Below are 18,425 nucleotides of genomic sequence, written 5' to 3' on the forward strand. Positions count from 1 at the left end.
CACGCGGACCACGTGATTTCCTAACATTTTGTACCTTTTTTTTTTCAGCCACCTCGTATCGGTGGAGTGAAGGTGTACAAAGAGAATGTCTCTAGGAACGAGGTGATCATGGACATAGAGCTCTTGTAAGTCTGGCACATTTCTTTTTGTCTTTTACTGTTGATCAGTACATACCTATATACAGGCTGTCCCAAGGAACATGGAACAAAATTTGCTTGCACGACATACCCAAAGGTGACTGGTGAATGATTTTGAAGAAGCAGTGAAAGCCCCCTTCATAAGAACAATGGTTGTAGCTCACCTTTAGTACAGTGTTTTTCATATGTATATATATTTTTTTACGATACTGCGGACTGTAGTGACTGTGTCAGAGCAAAGGAGACAACCAGCCGCTACAGGGATCGGAACTAGAATGACAAATTTATTCGCACGCGTCAGGACTTAGCCTCGGTAGCACTCTGACGACGACGGTGAATGCTGGTGGTAGCGCTACACGGACCTACACAGGACCTTAAATGACAATAACATGTGTTTCAGTAAGGTTTAAAGGGGCCGTAAACAGGCCACCAAACATTTCAGAAATAATGATACCCCATGAAAGAACGCAGATCATAATACCCAAATATACATTTGGTCCGGCCCGTGCCAGCTCGGTGACCCATATACGTAACTGCTTTCAAAGATCAGTAACCAGCGAGCCTCTCTCCACCACGCATACGTCACATGGCCACGTAGTGTTTTGCCGTCCAATCGGGGGTCGAGCTGCGCATATGACGTTTCAAATTACCAGCCAATAAACGTACTTCGTTATCAGCTGTGAGTGAGGGCGCTCAGTTTGTTTGTGTGAAACTACATTTTGCGCTCAGTGGTTCTGAAATTCAACGTCATGCAATATTCAACATCTCCGGCTGTCGCAAACGTCAACAGTTGGGCTGCTATCACATGACGCGATTCGAACCCGGGTTCCTCCCAGTCACGACATGACATGGCCAACACGCTAACCACTGTTCCACGCGAGCTGGTGACGCGTGGCTCAAGCCAACATTCGAAGATGACGAAGATGTCCCATCGCGCACCTACCTAAGATTCCGGAACTGTGGTCCCGGATATTCATTCGCGCTCGTGGTGTGCTGCGTGCTACTGCCCAGAAAACGTAGTGCACGTATGATACCTAAATTAAAAGTACTTCGTTTTCACTTAGAGGCTGTAACTGTTCAGATGTTGAACAGAAGAGGATTCACGTTCATCTAGTCCAATTAGCATTTGAAATAAAATCATACGTGGAACACTCGATCGTAATTGGTGAGGAAAGCGCTACGTCAAAATGACGTAAAGTTAGCGCGCGGGGCGGGTCTAAAATGCGAAAGAGTGCAGTGAATATTTCATCCGTATGCAAGCGCCTTTTGTTTTTGAGCATTAGTAATTGCAAGGAGTTTTCACTGCCTAAGTTTCAATAATATAACAAACAGAAATGGGCTCCTTGTGTACCTGTTTACGGCCCCTTTAAGATCGGATAATCGTTCCACAACTCTTACAAATTCGATTACGCACTCCAAGGACACAATCGAGTTGGGTAGTCTGTGCCACTCCTCTGTAGTGCGCGGGATGAAGGAATGCTTGAAGGAATTGACGGAACAGGAAAATGGTGAAACAGCTTTGCTCTGACTAAACCCGCTAGAACGTGACCTACTCGGTTAGCCGTGTATCTCTTTCTGAAGATTACACAATCGTTGTAGAGTAGAAAAAAACACAGTTTAAGTAGATTAGTCCTGCGTCTTTCGAATAGGCTTTGCAAGTTAGCAGAGTTCCTCGTATCACTTATAGATTCGCGAGAGAATGTATCTTAGTGTATCTTAGTGTATCTTAGTGTTCAGTTATGAGCCTTTTCTAGTCGATATATGAGATCTTTTGTATGTGGATCCAGCATTACAGATGCACACTCCAGTGATGGTCGAATTAGGGTTTTATATGCATGTATTAAGTACAGCATTAAAAGATTTGACTAGTTACTAAAGCTTCATCTTTCTCATTTAGCTATTCAGGTGATTGCAACTTTAAAGTCAAGGTGAAGGGATTCAAAGCAGGCATAAAGGAATTGCAGGTTTAGTATTGCTCTTCCTTTTCAAATTTCTTGCTGTATCGGGTGAACTGTAGTGACAAGACATTAATCATGAGCACTATCAATGCTATTGCAAGTATGAATAGCACTGCAGATGGCAGTGTGCAAGTGGCAGTGTGTCGTCCATGTTTGTACCTTGTCTTGCCCAATTCTCGTTGTTATGTCTGTCTGTTTGCAGTGTAAATGACTGCGGTAAAAAAGTTGGCTGCAGCTTTGGGTATTATGTAAAACGTGTTCACATGCACTAGCTTTAGGGGGCCGTCGTTGGTGGTAAATGTGTGGGGGAACTCTTTTCGAGATGCTATTAAACGGTTTAGCCCTTTGATATTTTGCGAAATACTTTTTTTTTTTTTTCGTTGTTGCTTTACCAGCGGTCACACAATTTCAGTATATATCATAAACACAGTCTGGTGTCTGTCACATGGTGTCATGTGGCCCAAAAAGTCAATCGAAGGACCTACACTGCAGATATCGAAAGCTACCAATTGTTTGTGCTTGTACTTGTCAATACTCTAGGCAGTTTCCAGTGTGTTTTGTACATTACAGAGGTGTCTATGGTATTTACACACATTTTTCATTGCATGATTGCTATTTTGCCCTGTACTAACTGTAGTAGCAGAAATAAGTTTCCCGAGCACAACCATGACAGCACAATCTGAAGCTCGCAGCACACTGACACTGACACCATCTGCCATCTGTGGTGTAGACTACTTTCACATTTTCTTCACGCAGATCCATGGACACTTGCGTGTCGTCCTGCGTCCACTGACCAAGGAAATGCCGCTAGTTGGCGGAGTGACCGCATTCTTCCTCAGTCCTCCGGTGAGCCTTTTTTTTCTGGTCGGCGCCCCAAATGTGTCATCCGCAAATTTTGTTTCTCCCTCGGTAGGCCATTGACTTCACGTTGACAAACTTGGGCCAAATGCTCGAAGTGCCGGGACTGAAGTAAGACCTGCTTTTAAAGTTTCTCTTTCTTTTTTCTTTCTGTCGTGAAAAAAACGATCCTTAAAATTATAAGATTTCATGGTTCTCGAAAGCATATCCCTCATTGGAAGAGAAGAAATGAATGTACTTTGTATACCACACTTAAGGACTGAAATAACCTTGTGCGAGTTCCGGACGTTATGAAGCAGGAAGTTTGTCAGGCAAGGTCGAATGATAAGTGACGGTGATAAAACTGCGTGTCTTGACGAGAGAAATACTTGCTGTAGTACTTACTTGCGTGATTGACACTCCCAGTAGCAACCTAAACTCGGGTGTAAAAAATGTCGGTACTTCTTTCATCCGCGTATTTAACACATATGGTTTCGGGAACGCAGACTGGAACACTTCAGGGTATACAGGTTACTACCAGGTGTACCTTAATCTCAGTTTTCCCTCTTGTATTTAATGCACCTACCTATAGTCTTCATTTTGGGGGGGGAAAGTGAGTTACTTATGCGCGTAAATACAACGTTTTGAAACAAGCCAAATGTTGCTGTGTTGAACGAAGTTCCTCAACAGGCTGCATTAACATCTTTTCCGTATCACTGCACTTTCTTTCTTTATCGAAGGAATAGTTCGCTCACCGAGCATCCATTCACTGATTTTTGTTTCAACAGTCAGTGCATTCCCTAATTTACACTATTCACTGTTTCACCATGTGCTTCGCTGAGCAGTATCATTGTCATCATTATGAGTCATTAGAATCCACGTGGTTTGAAACTGCAGCGCACAGAAACATACGTGCGACCTCGGAGTGAGGACATTTTCGTGGCTCCATCTTTATCTGACCTCAGCCGTGTGAACGATTCGCTTCGGTCGCTCCTGTCTCTGAGTTCTTTGCGTCCCGCTGCAGACAATTCATAAGGAGCAGGTGTGAGAGGGAACATGAGGTCATCGTCACGAGGAGTATTTGCTGCGTGCTGCACCTCGGGAGTGCAGGCCCGTTGCTGGTTATCACAACATAATACATACAGGGTGTGTTTCTTTTTATCGGTTACAGATTTTTAAAATAAAAAAACTCGAATCCTTCCCGCTATTTCACCAACAGCAATAGCTGTCGGGTCCTGAGTCGTGTCCCCCTGAGACACATTACTACGTATCGTGAAAAATCGGGTTTGACCCGAAAACGAATCACCCTATGTATTCGGGATCAGAGAGATCTGGGTTTGATTCCTGCCACTGGCCCTCGCCAAATTTTTGTCAGCTGCCATCCCTGATAACACCAAATATTGTGTCATCCTCAATGTCATTTACCAGTCATGCTATGTAGATATCAGTTATACAATCAGATTTGTGAAACCTAAAATGATTCTTTAAAAGAAATTATCGACGCTTTTGCACTTTTTTTGCACTGGCCTTTTATCTTTTTTTTTATCTTTTATCTTTTTTTGCACTGGTCTAATCGCATGCTCATGATGTGCAAGCTCATGTATGGCGTACGTATAACAACGCAGCGACCTCCTGAAGAAGGCGGTGTCTGACCAGGTGGCGGCCATGATGGTGCTTCCGAACAAATACTCCATGCGCTTGCAGGAACATGTTTCAACGCACACACTACGCTACTCACTGCCCTGTGTGAGTCACTGTTGCCTTCTCAAAACAACACGAGACTGCGAACTCAAATGTCTCGCGTCTGATACAGTGTACACTATTCGTAGTAGTTCCTAACACTGTAAAAAGTACTGGGTGCAACGAATTTTTTCATTGAACTGTTATTCCTATTCTGTTCATTAACGAAATGTTAACAAATGTTGGTGATCACTAGGGCCCGGATTTTTAGTCATTTGCCTGGAAATGCCTATAAACGACTGAATGCGACGTTTTCACGGTTGCCTGCCTTTTTATCGACTTTGTTGGATCGTAGCCTTCTTCAACATTTTTATACGCCATGACAGCCTTTTTTTTAGGTGTGTGAGTGCGAGTGCGCCCCTTTTAGGCTCGTGCTGAGTGCTGCATTTTGTACCTGCGTGTTTCCCTTCAGTACATTGGTTTGCTCGAAGGGGTTCATGTACATTTGGCAAATAGATGTTGCTAATCTGAACCATTCAAGATCTTCCAGGGCAGAGAACTAAAACTTCAATTCATGAATTCCCTCGTTTTATGAACAGGAACATGAGGAAGCAAACTTTTTACGTACATTTTTACCTCGTTTTATGAACCTCGATATCCGAATAATGAATGGAATTTCTGGGAAGCAACTAGGAGTTGCCCAGCGTTTTTGTCCTCAATTTATGAACGGATCATTCCGAGGTCAACAGAAATCTTCAAAGGGATTATTCCGTGGTCTTGTGAATGATGCCGGAACGCACAAATCTTTTTCCAGGTATTGCACCCTTGGTTTTGAACCCCTCGAAATCCGAACAGCAAACGGGTTTTCCGGGGAAGCATTAGGGACGACCAAGTGTGCAGCAGAAGGCGTGATCGAAAGCAAAATTACACAATATATTGCATTATAAACACAATCCAAACTGGCAAATACCTACTGTTTCGTCAGCTCAATAGTACTGTCTTAATGGAATTTTCAATTTACGAATCCCTCGATTTATGAACGATTTTTCCGGGAACCGAGGGTGCTCATAAATCGGTGGTTGACTGTAGTGTGGTACGGGGCTGCCTCAGCATTCCTGTACCGGACCTCAAAGCTCTTATGGTAGCCTCGAAGAGAGCAAGTTTTCCTCGATGGAACATTCTGAAACACCAACAAAGCCGAAGGAGCGCACCATATTAACGCGTCTATTATTGCATCTCATTGCTTATTTTGGTACTCTTGAGGGCCTAAATGCGTGCCCATTTCCATCATTTTTTAGTGCCCAAGTTTTCGGGCCCTAGTGATCACATCTGTCAGCCCTACACGTTTTTTCGAGCGACGTACAATTTTAGACCTTACAAAGCTTTTCTGCGTGCACCCATAGGGAGTCCTGAGGCTTGAACTCGTGGCAGCTAAGGACCTGATCAAGGCAGATATTGGAATGCTGGGAATGGGGAAGTCAGACCCATATGCCATTATCACAAGTAATGTGCGCTGTGTATCAGCTTTGGCTACCAATTATATCATTCTTTTATTCCCGACCTTTCGCAGTTGGAGCCCAAGAGTTCCGTACGCAGGTCATCGCCAACACGGTCAATCCAAAGTGGAATTACTTCTGTGAGGTAAGCACATGAGAGGCGAGGACATTATCCGGGCAGCAGATTTCTCGAGTTCAATTTGCACAATTTGTTTCTGTACTGTAGAACACAGGTTGCAATTGTACACTCTCAAGCATAATGGAGATCCGTGTATCCACATGGAATGCAAATTGCCGCGACCTCGATACATTAGTGGTGCCCTTCACTTGTCATCACTGTCATCAGATGTGTACCTAGGGCATGGCAAGTGGGTACAGTCGCCGACCGATTTTTCGGACATGCTCGATTATTCGGACTTGTTCGCGGAACGGCCGCGGGTCCCATAGAGTTGATGTATAAGAACGTCCTAAATTTCGGACGCCGTGCAGCTCCGTCGCTCGATATTTCGGACTCTGTTTGCCCAATCCGCGAATTTCTCTCATGGGGTGACGGAAAACATTGGTATCATCTGAAATTCGTATCAAAAGAAATCAACGAACTAAAATATTTAGGCAAAAAAATAGGCAGTGATGATTGTTGATTTCCCATTCCTCTGAGTAGAAGAGGTCTGTCGTAGCGCTTTCGCGTCTTCGTTTTTGGCCAACGGTCCAGCACGTGCTGTCCGCCCGCGAGTCGCGCGACGGCGCTGTAAAGCGAGCTTCACCTAAAGCACGCATGCGTTAGGTGAAGCCGACTTGCGGACTTGATGACGGCGGTGCCTCTGTCAGTGTACTTACAGTGACGAAATGTCGCTTCGGGAAATAGAAGCTGATGTTATCAGGCAGAGCTGGAAGCGCGTTAGGAAAGCATCGACAAATTTTTCCAGCCTACTAGGGCTTATTAAAGTTTATTTTGAAGCGAAATTCGTTTTTTCGGACTCTTGCGCGATCCCCGCCGAGTCCGAAAAATCGGACGCCGACTGTACACTTGTCCTATATACATATATCTTAGAGGATTTACTGAAAAGCAATCTTAGAGTATGCATACTGTCCCGGTGGTTCTACGTGTGCACCTCTCTTTGTGATGTTGAGGAGGAGCAGTCTTGTCTTACGAGTGACCACTGGTGCAGGCTGTGGTGTACCAGATTCCAGGGACCACCTTGGACATTGAAGTGATGGATGAGGACCAAAGCAGCAAGGACGACTTTCTGGGAAGGTAAGCTGGTGACGGTTATATGTTTATGAATTTAAGTTGAGGAACTGAGGCGTATATTTCTTCCGAGTCGTTGGAGGCTTTGGGATTCTGCACCTCAAGTTGAGAAACCTTTACAGGAAGATTCGTTTGCAAAAAAAAACTGCAACATAGCCTCTAGCCTCTGCCTTTGAGCGCACTAATAATGTCAGTTATGATATGTGACTCTGAGAAGACCTGGTGCAACATGACACCCATTGAGTGTGTGCATATAGTCCAGTTTCAGAAGGACATTCCCTCATCCTGGTAGTGGTGGTGAGGATTCAAGCAGGATAACTTGAAGGGTGTCTGACTACAGAGAGAGAATGAGTGAAAAGTGGTGACACGAAAAGGTTTCACAGAGGGTTTGGAGTTCCGATTTGGCAACTATGTATTCGATGAAAATTACTTTCGTATTTTAGAGGGAGGAAACAATAGGGTCTGGAATTCTCTCAGCAGCATGCTACAGTGAAACCCGCGCATAACGATATTGACAGTAATCGCGAATTCCATCGTTATACAGGGTACATCATTAAACGAGGGCTTATCTAAATAGCGCGTCCACGAAAAGTCGCGCGCCACCCCGCATGTAGCAAAAGAAAAACAAACAGATGCTAAAAAAAAAAAAAAAAAACGCGAAGCTGTATGACACCGCACTGGCTTGGGAAAACAGCGGTCAGAACTCGTGGAGGGAGCCAGGGAACATAGCAGGACAACTTCTGGCAACACTACACGTCACCATTCCGCAAGTCGGCTTCACCTAACGCCTGCGTGCTTTAGGAGAAGCTCGCTTTAGAACACTGTCGCGCGACTCGCTGGTGGAAAGCACGTGCTAGGCCTTTCAAATCATCTCGCGAAATTGAGCAGCATTGGCCAAATACGGAGACACAAAAGCGTTGCCACCTACCTCTTTCACTGACAGTATTAGAAAATGAACAGTCACTGTCTATTTCCTTCCCCCAATTTTTATTTTGGTTTCATTCTTTTGATGTGAATTTCGGATGATGCGAATTTTTTTCCACTACCTGTGAGATTCGTATCATTGAGATTCTACTGTATCTTATCGCGGCGATTTTCGCCGCGAGGTTACGCGCACGGGACAACGTCGTTATACTAGTACTCGGAACCGCTGTTTCCATCGCTATACGCGGGTTGTGTCCCCATAGAAACAATGTATATTTTGACGGTAAAATCATGAATCATCGTTTTACGAGGGATATCGTTATACGCGATATCGCTATCCGCGGGTTTTACTGTATATCAGTGCACCTCGACGGTGCTCCTTGACCTTTCTAGTCATATGCAATGCCCGTTGTTTTAATGATGATGATGATAATGATCAATGAGGTTTTATGGCACACAACCAACTAAGGCTATAGTGTGCCAAAACTGTAGTGAAATTTATGGCTACTTAAAAATTGTTTAAGAAATTATTGTTTTAAGAAAAGAAGAAATGGACAAGAAAATATTTTGTCTGGAAAACTGCAGTCTATAGCTAGTATAACAAGTGACATGATTTGACATTTGACTGTACGTGCAATACAAGTTACAGTTAGCAGACCTAACAAGAATGGTTCCTGAAGTGCTTGTATGACTCATGTAAATGCATTAAGCATGTTAGTTAATGCAGGGCACTGTTGAAGTCTGATGCATTCATCCATGTGCAAGCATTACACGCATCACAGTTCAGTTGTCCCTTTGTAGGACTTCCGTTGCAGTTGGCGACCTACAGCAGAAGGGCCAGAGCGACATGGTTTGTACAACGGCATATCGTTCTTCAGCAGTGCAGCTAGAAAGCCGGAACGGATGTGCTGGTGTGGTTTTCACTGTGTGTGTTTTCATGTTCCCCGTAGTGGTTGACCTTGGACGATGTGAAGTCGGGCAAGATCCGCCTGAAAGCTTTCTGGCTGAGCCTGAGCAAGGACACGGAGGACCTGTCTCCGGTAATGCACCATTTATAAATGTGCAATATTTTTGCGGAACACTAAGAGCGTTCTAACTTAATTAGCTTGTGAACACGCTTTTCTCTTTAAATGCAGCAACTGGACCTGGTGAAGTCCATCTCCACCAAGGTGCCACTCTCCTCGGCAGTGTTGATTGTCTTCCTAGATTCGGCGAAACATCTGCCGGTACGTGAGCCGTTTATTTGCACTGCAGCATGCTGCATGCTGAGCCTCGTTTCTGAAGTCTATGCGTGGTTAAACATGTTGAGTAAATTTAAATACCACTGTTTGGGAGCCCAACTTAGGAATGCGCTAATAGACACTCTGCCAAATGGAAGTGGCACCCCTGATTTGTTGTGTTAAATTTTTTTCTCTGTCATCATTGGACCGATGAATTGCGTTATCGTTAAGGGCCTGGGTTTTCTGCGATTCCGCGAAATTTCGCAGAATACGGAACTCATCCTGGAATCGTTCGTTTGGTACGGAATTTCGCGGAATCTCTTATTTTGCTCGAAATTTCGCTGCGTTTTGCACAGAATTTTGCGGAAATCAGATTCGGTCGAAGGACACGATTGGCATGATGTGGACGGTTACTATGACGTGCAGCGTCTCAGGAGAAGTCACGAGAAGGTCACTCAAAAGAGCGTTAGATAAAAGTGTGTGCTGTGCACGCTCCCAACTACTCCAAGGTACATGTGACTCTTCGACATACCTGATTGGGTTCCTATAAACTGTAGATGCTGATATGAAATGATTAGGGCCTGACTTTTTCGGGTTAAAACCGTATCCGCCTGATATTTACCCCCCGAACAAAATCTGTAAAATTCGGGTTTAACCCGAATCTACCCGAAAACACCCGGGTCGCGTGGCACGCTCATAAGCGTGCATTAAAATAAAGTTTGATAACATTGCTAAACATTAGTTCCATGTTAAGACAAATTTTTATTAAACAAAAAAAAATCACCCGAATTCCTGACGACAGAATATGCCGTAACGGGATTTAACCCGAATACACCCGAATTTTCGAATGAAAAATATCACCCGATATTTACCCCCCGAATTTGGCCAAAAATAAAACCCGAAAAAGTCGGGCCCTATGAATGATTGTAGGCGACAGGTGGCATTCGCGCGTCAGAGGAGAACACAAGATATTGTGTAGTGCTGAGCCACAAAAGTGCTTTGAATCTGTATTAGTTTATAAAATATTTTTTTATTCTCTCATTATCCAAAAAAATAAAGTGTTTCCCATTTCAAGCAGCCATTGACCCCTTGCCGGGAAAAAATTCTGGAATTTACATGTTGATGCCGCGGAATTTTGAATTTTTTTCACAGCAGAAAACCAGGGGCCTTAGTTATTGTGCATAGCCTATGTTATCCAGATGCACCAGTTGTGCATTGCTAGAATCTTTTCATGGAAATTAATAAGCATGGAACATTTGTGTTTGCCATTTTAGTACACAAAATGCACAATACTTCTCGAGTGCTCAAATGTTGCATTTCTAGGGTGCACCACACAGGTTACGTCGAGTAAGTACATTCTGCTACTGCAATTTGTGGAATTAAAATGTCATTATTAAAATTCTGTTGATGGATAAGCAGCTATACCATCTTCACCTTTGTGTGTAAAATATTTCCAGACGTAACCAATGTGCCATAGTTCTATACATTTACCAGGTCCTCTACGCAATTCTGAAGCCCTCGTGGGTAAAATTGTCCGTAGTTGAGCACTGCAGATACGCTGAAGTAACACTCGTACGAATGCTGTGCCGTAAGTGCCGCATTGTTTCATGTGTTCTAAGAGCATTGCACTCCAGCGAACATACTGTGACAGAGGAGAGAACACTTGAAGGGCTGCAACACTTTGAACACGATGCAAAGCGTGAAAGTGAACGGGACATCGGCACACTGCTCTTCCGTATGTGTCCACATTACCGAGTGCTCTGCTTTTCTAACCAGAATGCAAGCAAGGCAGCAGCAGAGCCGAGTCCCCAGCTACAGCTGGTCTTGGGCAGCCAGGAGCGTTGGAGCGCCATCAAGCAAAGCACCAATGACCCTGTGTGGGAGGAGATCTTCTACCTCCTGGTAGCCAACCCAGAAGTGCAAGACATGGAGATCAAGGCCAGTCCTACCTTTTTGAAACTGCGCAGTGGCTGCTATCGAGAGCTGAAAGTTTTCTTTCACTGCTTAGTGTAACTATGCTAGTGGAACTATGTTCGTGTGGTGTGTGCAAATTCCACTTTGGTTTATCTGCACACACCCTGTGTATGTATCTGTTATGGTAAATTGAGATTCTAAAAGCAATAAAACCCCAGAGCAGGGGACACAGAGAGACAAAACAGACGTCTGTTTTGTCTTTCTGTGTCCCCTGCACTGATGTTTTATCGCTTTTTAAATTGAGATTCACTTATAATCCGTGCATTTATGTGATCCTGGAAGAATGCTAAAACTTCATTTTTTTATTGTTTTCTCTTGCACGCGGAATACCGCAGTTTTGTACATCCCACTTTGCGGAAAATTTAATTTTCCACCGCGGAAAGCGAGGGGCCTTAACCATATTACTGCAAGTCACAGTGGTAACCATCGTATAATGCTGAAAAAAAAAAGCACTATAATAGCGGAATTCGGGTTTATCACGAATGTCTCCCCAAAGTTTTGCATCTAGAATACACGAAAAATTCTGGCCGCAACATTAATGGCTTTCACGGTATTCATCCTTCACATATGAAACACTTCCACGAAGCATAAAACTGAGTTGCGTCGACCACGCTTTTTTCTCATCCTCTCTGTTCCTCCCCACATTTTTTAGATAGTGGACACAAAATCCAGCCAGACGTTGGGCCACCTCAATTTCCGTCTCTCTCGGCTGCTCAAGGAACAAGAAATGAAGATAGAAGAGCCCCTCATCCTTCTGGGCACTGGGCACCAGGCCAAGCTCTACATGACCCTGCAGATGCGTATCCTCTCCAGCGCCCACTCTCCCCTCACACGGCAGCCAAGCAGCAAGGGTCCATCTACCCCTGTCCCCAAACGTTCGGACAGTGTCCGGTCGTCGTCCGCCGTCCCAGCGGAAGAGGAGCCCCTCCTGCCGAGTACCCCTCCCCCTGTCATCTCTGCAACTTCTGAACCGGGAGACGCCCCAAGTAGCCCTAAGGTGTGGTGTCCATTGCTGTGTCATGCTCAGCATTTCTACGGCGTTTTTGCTTCGCTTACTTGTCTATGTAGCCTTAGTGTTGGCCATAGCTTCTGGTCGTAGATCGTAGCCTAAAGCCGTAGCCATAAAGCCATAGCCATAGCCTAAAGCCATAGCCTGAAAAGCCATAGCTTTTCATAGGTTGTCATCTCTAGGGTGAGCGGAGGGGTCCTGTAGGGATTGCTGTGACACCCATATTTGCTGCTTTTCTGGCCTTCGTGAAGTTTTTTGTTTGTTTGTTTGTTTGTTCGTTTGTTTGTGCACGTTTTTGTGTGGGTGGGAGATGGTGTTGTAAGATATTTTGGGCGGGCATCAGGTTTCTGGTGCGTGCGTGCATCTGTCTGTCTGTCTCTGTGTCTGTGTGTGTGCGTGTGTGTGTGTGTGTGTGTGTGTGTAGGAGTGGGGGTACTGGGAAAGTCCTTGTTGAGGTATCGCAGTAGCGTAGTCAGAAAAAATTTTCTTGAGGGGGTTCTACAGGAACTTTATATGTGAGGGAAAGGGTTTTGCCCTTTCTTTGCCCCTCCCAAATACACTACCAGAGGTACGCTTTCAGGGCAGTTTCAACGCCCCCGGCTACACCACCGAGATATCACAACACAACATTATAACTCTGTATAGTTTCCTACATTCAACAGCAGCAAAACGTATGAAATTGTGCGTATCATACTTACTAAACGTATGTTGCGTGGTTGTGTTTGCCTTGCTTGCTCTCCCCATCATGGACCCATATCATACTTGTTCAGTTGAAAAGACCACATATTTTTTTTTGTATTATTACAATCCAATCTCGTTGACGCCCAGGTCAAAATCACGTACCATGAACCCTCGTTAGTATGACCACCACCGTTCCCACAGATTTTGGTCATAAAGCGAATTGTCATATTAACGAGAAACGTACACTTTGTTGTCCTCAGAGACCGCTTCATTCCGGCCATTCTTAGGTGCGTGGTGACCTCTCCCTGGGGCTACTCTGCGGGTCATGCGAAGTGGTCATGATCAGTGATGGCTACTAACTACTTCTACAGTAGTTTAACTATAACTACTAACTACTTTGCGATGGAGTAGTTTAACTAGTAGTTCAACTAGTAGTTCAAGTAGTTCAACTACTTTTCAGGGGAGGTAGTTAAAACTACTTCTTTGACTACTGCAATGTATTTTAACTACATCTATAACTACTTATTAACGTTGTATATCAACACCAATCCCATTCCATAGTGTTCTCGGACACCTAAATATGAACCACATGCAGTGATAAAAGTTAAGATATAGTACGCATGCTCGGCACAATTGCACCTCCGTTCCCATCAAACAAGTAGCTCAAGGTAAAAGTCTGAAGCACAGTCGTGCCGTAAAGCTTGCAGCAAAATTGGAAGTAGCTGGCGCCTGCAGTAACCTAACTACCGTAGTTAACTGCTCGAAATAGTAGTTTAACTAGTAGTTGCCACTACTTTTCTGCAAGTAGTTAACTACTTTTTAACTACAATTAGGTAGTTTAACTAGTAGTTGAACTACATGTAGTTAACTACCAGCCATCACTGGTCATAATAACTAGATGCATGTGTTTGACCGTACTTGTGACAAAAATGCTGGTCATAGTCAGAAAAAAGAGATTGTCATAGTAACAAGATGGGTTTACACGGCGGAAACAACGTTTCCAGAGAAAAGCGATCATAAAGTGAGCATGTCAGATTATCGGGGGTCACATTAACGAGGGTTCACTGTATTCATGTCATATAAATAAAATTTGAATGGGGAAGAGCACTTTGCAATTGGAACGGAGGAGCACCTGCAGTTGTTTGTTCTAACGAGATTGCTCAACTGTGTGGTCTTTTGACAGTGCTTCTATAGGTTTTCCCGGCGATTTTAATCCAAGTGCCAGCTAAATTAATCCATGCCCCATAAAGTTTGCATGGCACATGGATCAATTTCGATGGCGCTTGGATTAAAATGGGCGGGAAAACCTGTAGATGAAGGGAGGCCACCTGGTAGTCATACTTAGAGCCTGAAGTTTTAGGGTTTAACACCATTCTTCCCCGTATCTGCAACCCCGAAGGTTGAAGGTTGCCTCTTTAGGGTGAAACCTGATTTTTACCCTGCAAATTGCCCTCGCTGAAACGTCTGTAGGAACGCACACTAACTTTGTTTGGTAGCAAACACAGTTACATCACCATTTGTACCAAACCAGTACAGTTCGTTTAACTCAGCCAGATTTCTCCCCGAATTTAGCGTACTGGAAGTTTTTTTCACCCGAATTCGCGTGAATTTAGAACGCGTGTCTTATTTACCCGATTTTTACTCTCCGAATTTAGGAAAAAATATTTCCCGAAAACTTCAGGCTCTAGTCATACTGTTCTGGGCAGAGTTTCACCCCCAGATGGCTCTGAGAAGGAAGTGCACTGTTTTATGCTAGAAATGTTACTTTGTCATTCTGCCTGCAAAGTGTAGTTTCTTCTGGTGATCCGCTGGAATGTGCTGTAGGCTGAACCACCATCGCTGGAGGAAATGGTCCACTCTACCGTGTCGCCAATTCTGGAGAGCGTGGCCATGAGCGAGAGGGTTATGAACGTCGACCAGAGGGATCCAGAAAGGTGGGACAATGACCAGGATAAGAAATAAAGTGTAATCATGCAACTACTAACCATAGCCTGTCTTAGAACCTTGTTTTCCATTGCAGTGACATTCAGGTTATTTTGTGATTACATATTTTGAGCTAATTATAATTACGGCCCGATTTTTTTGGGCAGTACAGTCGGGGGGGGGAGGGTAAATTTCGGGATATACAGGGTTCGCCAAGATAAACTTCGGGGTTTGTAAGGAAGATAAAACAAATAAGAACAGCGTCGGGAAGCTAAAAAGTAGCTCTTACAAGGACGTATTATGCCCCAAAATTTGATGTCGATACTGCCATTTGGTCCGTTTCTCTGCGGATAAATCGTGAGAATTAAAAAAACGCCGCTGCCTAAACGGCTATACCTGTGCTTAAGCTCCTTTCCGTCAGATGGCAAAACGGTCGAAGGGGCGTTGCAGACGACATCGAAACCAATTGAACAAGTGGAAACTGAATGCAGAGTCGCAGTCTGCAACGCCGCATTCGACCGTTTTGCCATCTGACGGAAAGAAGCTGAAACACAGGTATAGCCGTTTAGGCAGCGGCTTTTTTTTAATTCTCACGATTTATCCGCAGAGTAACAGACTAGGCGAAAGTGCATCAAAGGTTTGCCGCTCCACTATATTCACTCACATAGTTAGTGCAAACCTACTAAGATGTTGGTAGTCCACCATGTATTTAGTGCGCCCCAATTGTAGTGTCATAGCTAGCTCGTATCGTGTAGCACTAGCCGTTGAAGATCAAGCAAATGCTGGAACAACACAGACATTATGGAGGAGAAGGACGGGTGAAAACAAATTATCGACATACCAGTGAAGCAGGGGGGGCATCATTAACCAGCAATGTAGGAGTCACTGCGTTACTGATATTTTTTGCTTATCGACGTAAGACATGGTACACAGACATGGTAGACAGAGATCATGGCAGAACACACTGGAGACCAGGGCAGCATTCAACTAGTAGAAAACAATTTATTGATACAACTCAGTCTGGACAGGCAACAAGTCTGGAAGAGATACAAAAGCGACCTCTATCACGGGCCAAGTTCACCAGCCATTGACTGACATTATCCGAAAGAGACTGATTGTTGTACGTGTGCTGACAAAGGCAGTCATTTAAGCACTGAGAGGATTGGCCAGTATAATGTTTACCACAGAGCAACGGTAGCGAATATACGAGGAATACACGAGGATGAATCACGCATATTACACTTCTTCGTTACTGTTGTTTGTGTGTCTGCTAATCTGACGTATAATACGATAAACGACAAGGCAAGGAGACAATGTTGGTCATAGATATGCATTATGGAAGAACGCAAACAGAACGACAAGGACAGATGCTGTTTCGCCGTGGTCATCTGTCCATGAAGAATAAGATGAAAAGATTAAAGCTTATCTTGCTGAGAAAATACTTGTAGGGGCTGACAGCAACATGAATCATTGATGCCCTAGGGACAGGCCAGTTGAGCAGCAAAGTTTCGTAAGAGACCTTCTGCTTGGAGGTTTTTGACAGAGTGCTTCTTTCTTCTCTTTTCTTTTCTTTCTATTTTTTTACACAGCCCATACAGTATATACGAAAACTACATATTTGAAGTACAGTCAAGCCCGTTGAATTCGATTTTCGATATAACAATAACTCTGGTGTTACGATCAAATTGCTTGTTCCCATCAGGTCACTCATTGAAATACATGCGAAAAGCTAGAATCGAAAAGATTTTCACTGAAAGCAAATGATAGTGTCAATTTCAAGAGCGTTCTGTGAGCGTTAAAGTAAGGAGGCAGCATGTTGTTCCCTCTCCACATTATTCTTACAGCTTCTTTTTTTTTTTTTTTTTTTCTCATTGCTCAGCTCATTCTCAGCTCATTCGTTTGGATGTTGCTGCCACATGCCCTTCTTCCTTGAATTATGGGATGAGGGTGCATTGTCCTAGAAAAAAGAAGAAAAAGCTGATGTGTCAAGTTCAGAACACTGCATTTTTGTTTTGTTTTCAATTCACTAGAAATTGGACATACAATTCAAGTAATTATAATTTGCAAAAAAGCCAATGCCTCAGGTATTTTGGAATGGACAAGTAATTCAAGCTTATCCCGCTCTCTTTTTTTCTTCTTCTTTCTGCTGGAAATCTATCTATGGAAATCTGCTGGATGATTCTTTTTTCTGGAATTCTAGAGGGTCAAAGTAAGAGTCCTGCCACCTGCACATATTGGACTTTTTTTGTACTACTTCAACTGCATTTGCAGAAGGATGAGGATGGTCTTTAGGGCCAGAAACTGCTTCGAGACAAGCACAGCAAAGTTTAAAACTAGACCACATAATAAAAATGCATCTCCCGAACGGAAGCTCTAAAAATCCTGAAGAACAAATAGCTAGCTCTTAAACCCCACTTTTATAATTGCCACAGTCATGCAAGCAAGTCCATAAATAACAATAGGCAATAAGATAGTTTTGAAGCACAGTTAGCAGCCACACAGCAGAGATAGCTACCATTACAACTACACAACCTTAGCCCGGCGCCTTGAATGAAACCATTATTATAAGGCCCGAAAAATTGATGCGCACTCGTACCTTTGGTGAGGAGTTGCCCGAAGCTCCAGGTTTTAACCGTGCGTAGCGCTCGCTTAAGAAGATGGCTTTGACAGGATATGTAGAAGGGAGCAATGATTTATAGCTGGAGTGCATGGGCAGCAGGTGGCATGTCTTCAAAGAAACAGCAGGCAGACCTGCCACCTGTGCTGCAGGTGAACACCTGCTCGCTATTTCAATCATGTGCCTCTTTTCTTGTTGTTGTTGTTGTTATAGTTTCTTGACGTTTGCTGGTATTACTCACCATTTGGGTCGTATTCTGCGTACTAATTGGAAAGTGCGAAACCTTATCTGCAGGAAGCTTTCACGTGATTGTACAGTTATTTGAAGTAACTATGAAATGGCTACTGAGCAAATTAAGTAGAAGTAAACATTTTTGTTACTTTTAAATGGAATGTAAATGCAGGGCATTGCTTGCCAGTGGTCGACACTTGGCTCTACACTTAGTTCATCCTTGTCTCGTGCGCTGTTACAATGTTAACCGTTTCGTGTGTACCAGCTGGCCCAGTTTAGAACTGTTGTCAAGGAACGGATAGTTGGGGAAATCAACCAGAAGTAATAATTTTAACTTCTTCTCATTGGTTGTTAACTATAAGTATCAATGAATTACTTGCCCTCACCACTTGGCTCTGTATTTTGCTGAGCTCGATGTTTTTGTCACATTTCCTTTAATTCAAATAAAATTAATTTACATTGTGTCAGAAATGGTAAAGTTTATAGTTT

The 18,425-nt window shown here is 43.7% G+C and overlaps 1 protein-coding gene and 1 long non-coding RNA gene across 2 annotated transcripts in view; one reads left to right on the forward strand and one right to left on the reverse strand.

Moving 5' to 3' along the window:
- The window catches only part of LOC135386246 (extended synaptotagmin-2-like), a 38,827-nt gene that overhangs the window by 8,029 nt on the left and 12,373 nt on the right, over window positions 1-18,425 (forward strand). The window contains exons 4-17 of the mRNA XM_064616054.1: window positions 49-125; window positions 2,035-2,101; window positions 2,852-2,941; window positions 3,009-3,064; window positions 4,558-4,678; window positions 6,016-6,115; window positions 6,183-6,253; window positions 7,278-7,363; window positions 9,083-9,131; window positions 9,232-9,321; window positions 9,418-9,507; window positions 11,278-11,439; window positions 12,128-12,472; window positions 14,990-15,099. Coding sequence (XP_064472124.1) covers window positions 49-125; window positions 2,035-2,101; window positions 2,852-2,941; window positions 3,009-3,064; window positions 4,558-4,678; window positions 6,016-6,115; window positions 6,183-6,253; window positions 7,278-7,363; window positions 9,083-9,131; window positions 9,232-9,321; window positions 9,418-9,507; window positions 11,278-11,439; window positions 12,128-12,472; window positions 14,990-15,099 — 1,514 coding nt within the window. The remainder of the gene's footprint in view (window positions 1-48; window positions 126-2,034; window positions 2,102-2,851; window positions 2,942-3,008; window positions 3,065-4,557; window positions 4,679-6,015; window positions 6,116-6,182; window positions 6,254-7,277; window positions 7,364-9,082; window positions 9,132-9,231; window positions 9,322-9,417; window positions 9,508-11,277; window positions 11,440-12,127; window positions 12,473-14,989; window positions 15,100-18,425) is intronic.
- LOC135386249 (uncharacterized) lies at window positions 16,066-17,832 on the reverse strand. The gene is made up of 2 exons (XR_010420645.1): window positions 17,685-17,832; window positions 16,066-17,045 (listed from the first exon to the last, which is right to left on the reverse strand). It is a non-coding gene; the product is annotated as an uncharacterized LOC135386249 (long non-coding RNA).

The sequence above is a fragment of the Ornithodoros turicata genome, chromosome 2 (assembly GCF_037126465.1).
Source record: "Ornithodoros turicata isolate Travis chromosome 2, ASM3712646v1, whole genome shotgun sequence".
Classification (NCBI taxonomy): domain Eukaryota; kingdom Metazoa; phylum Arthropoda; class Arachnida; order Ixodida; family Argasidae; genus Ornithodoros; species Ornithodoros turicata.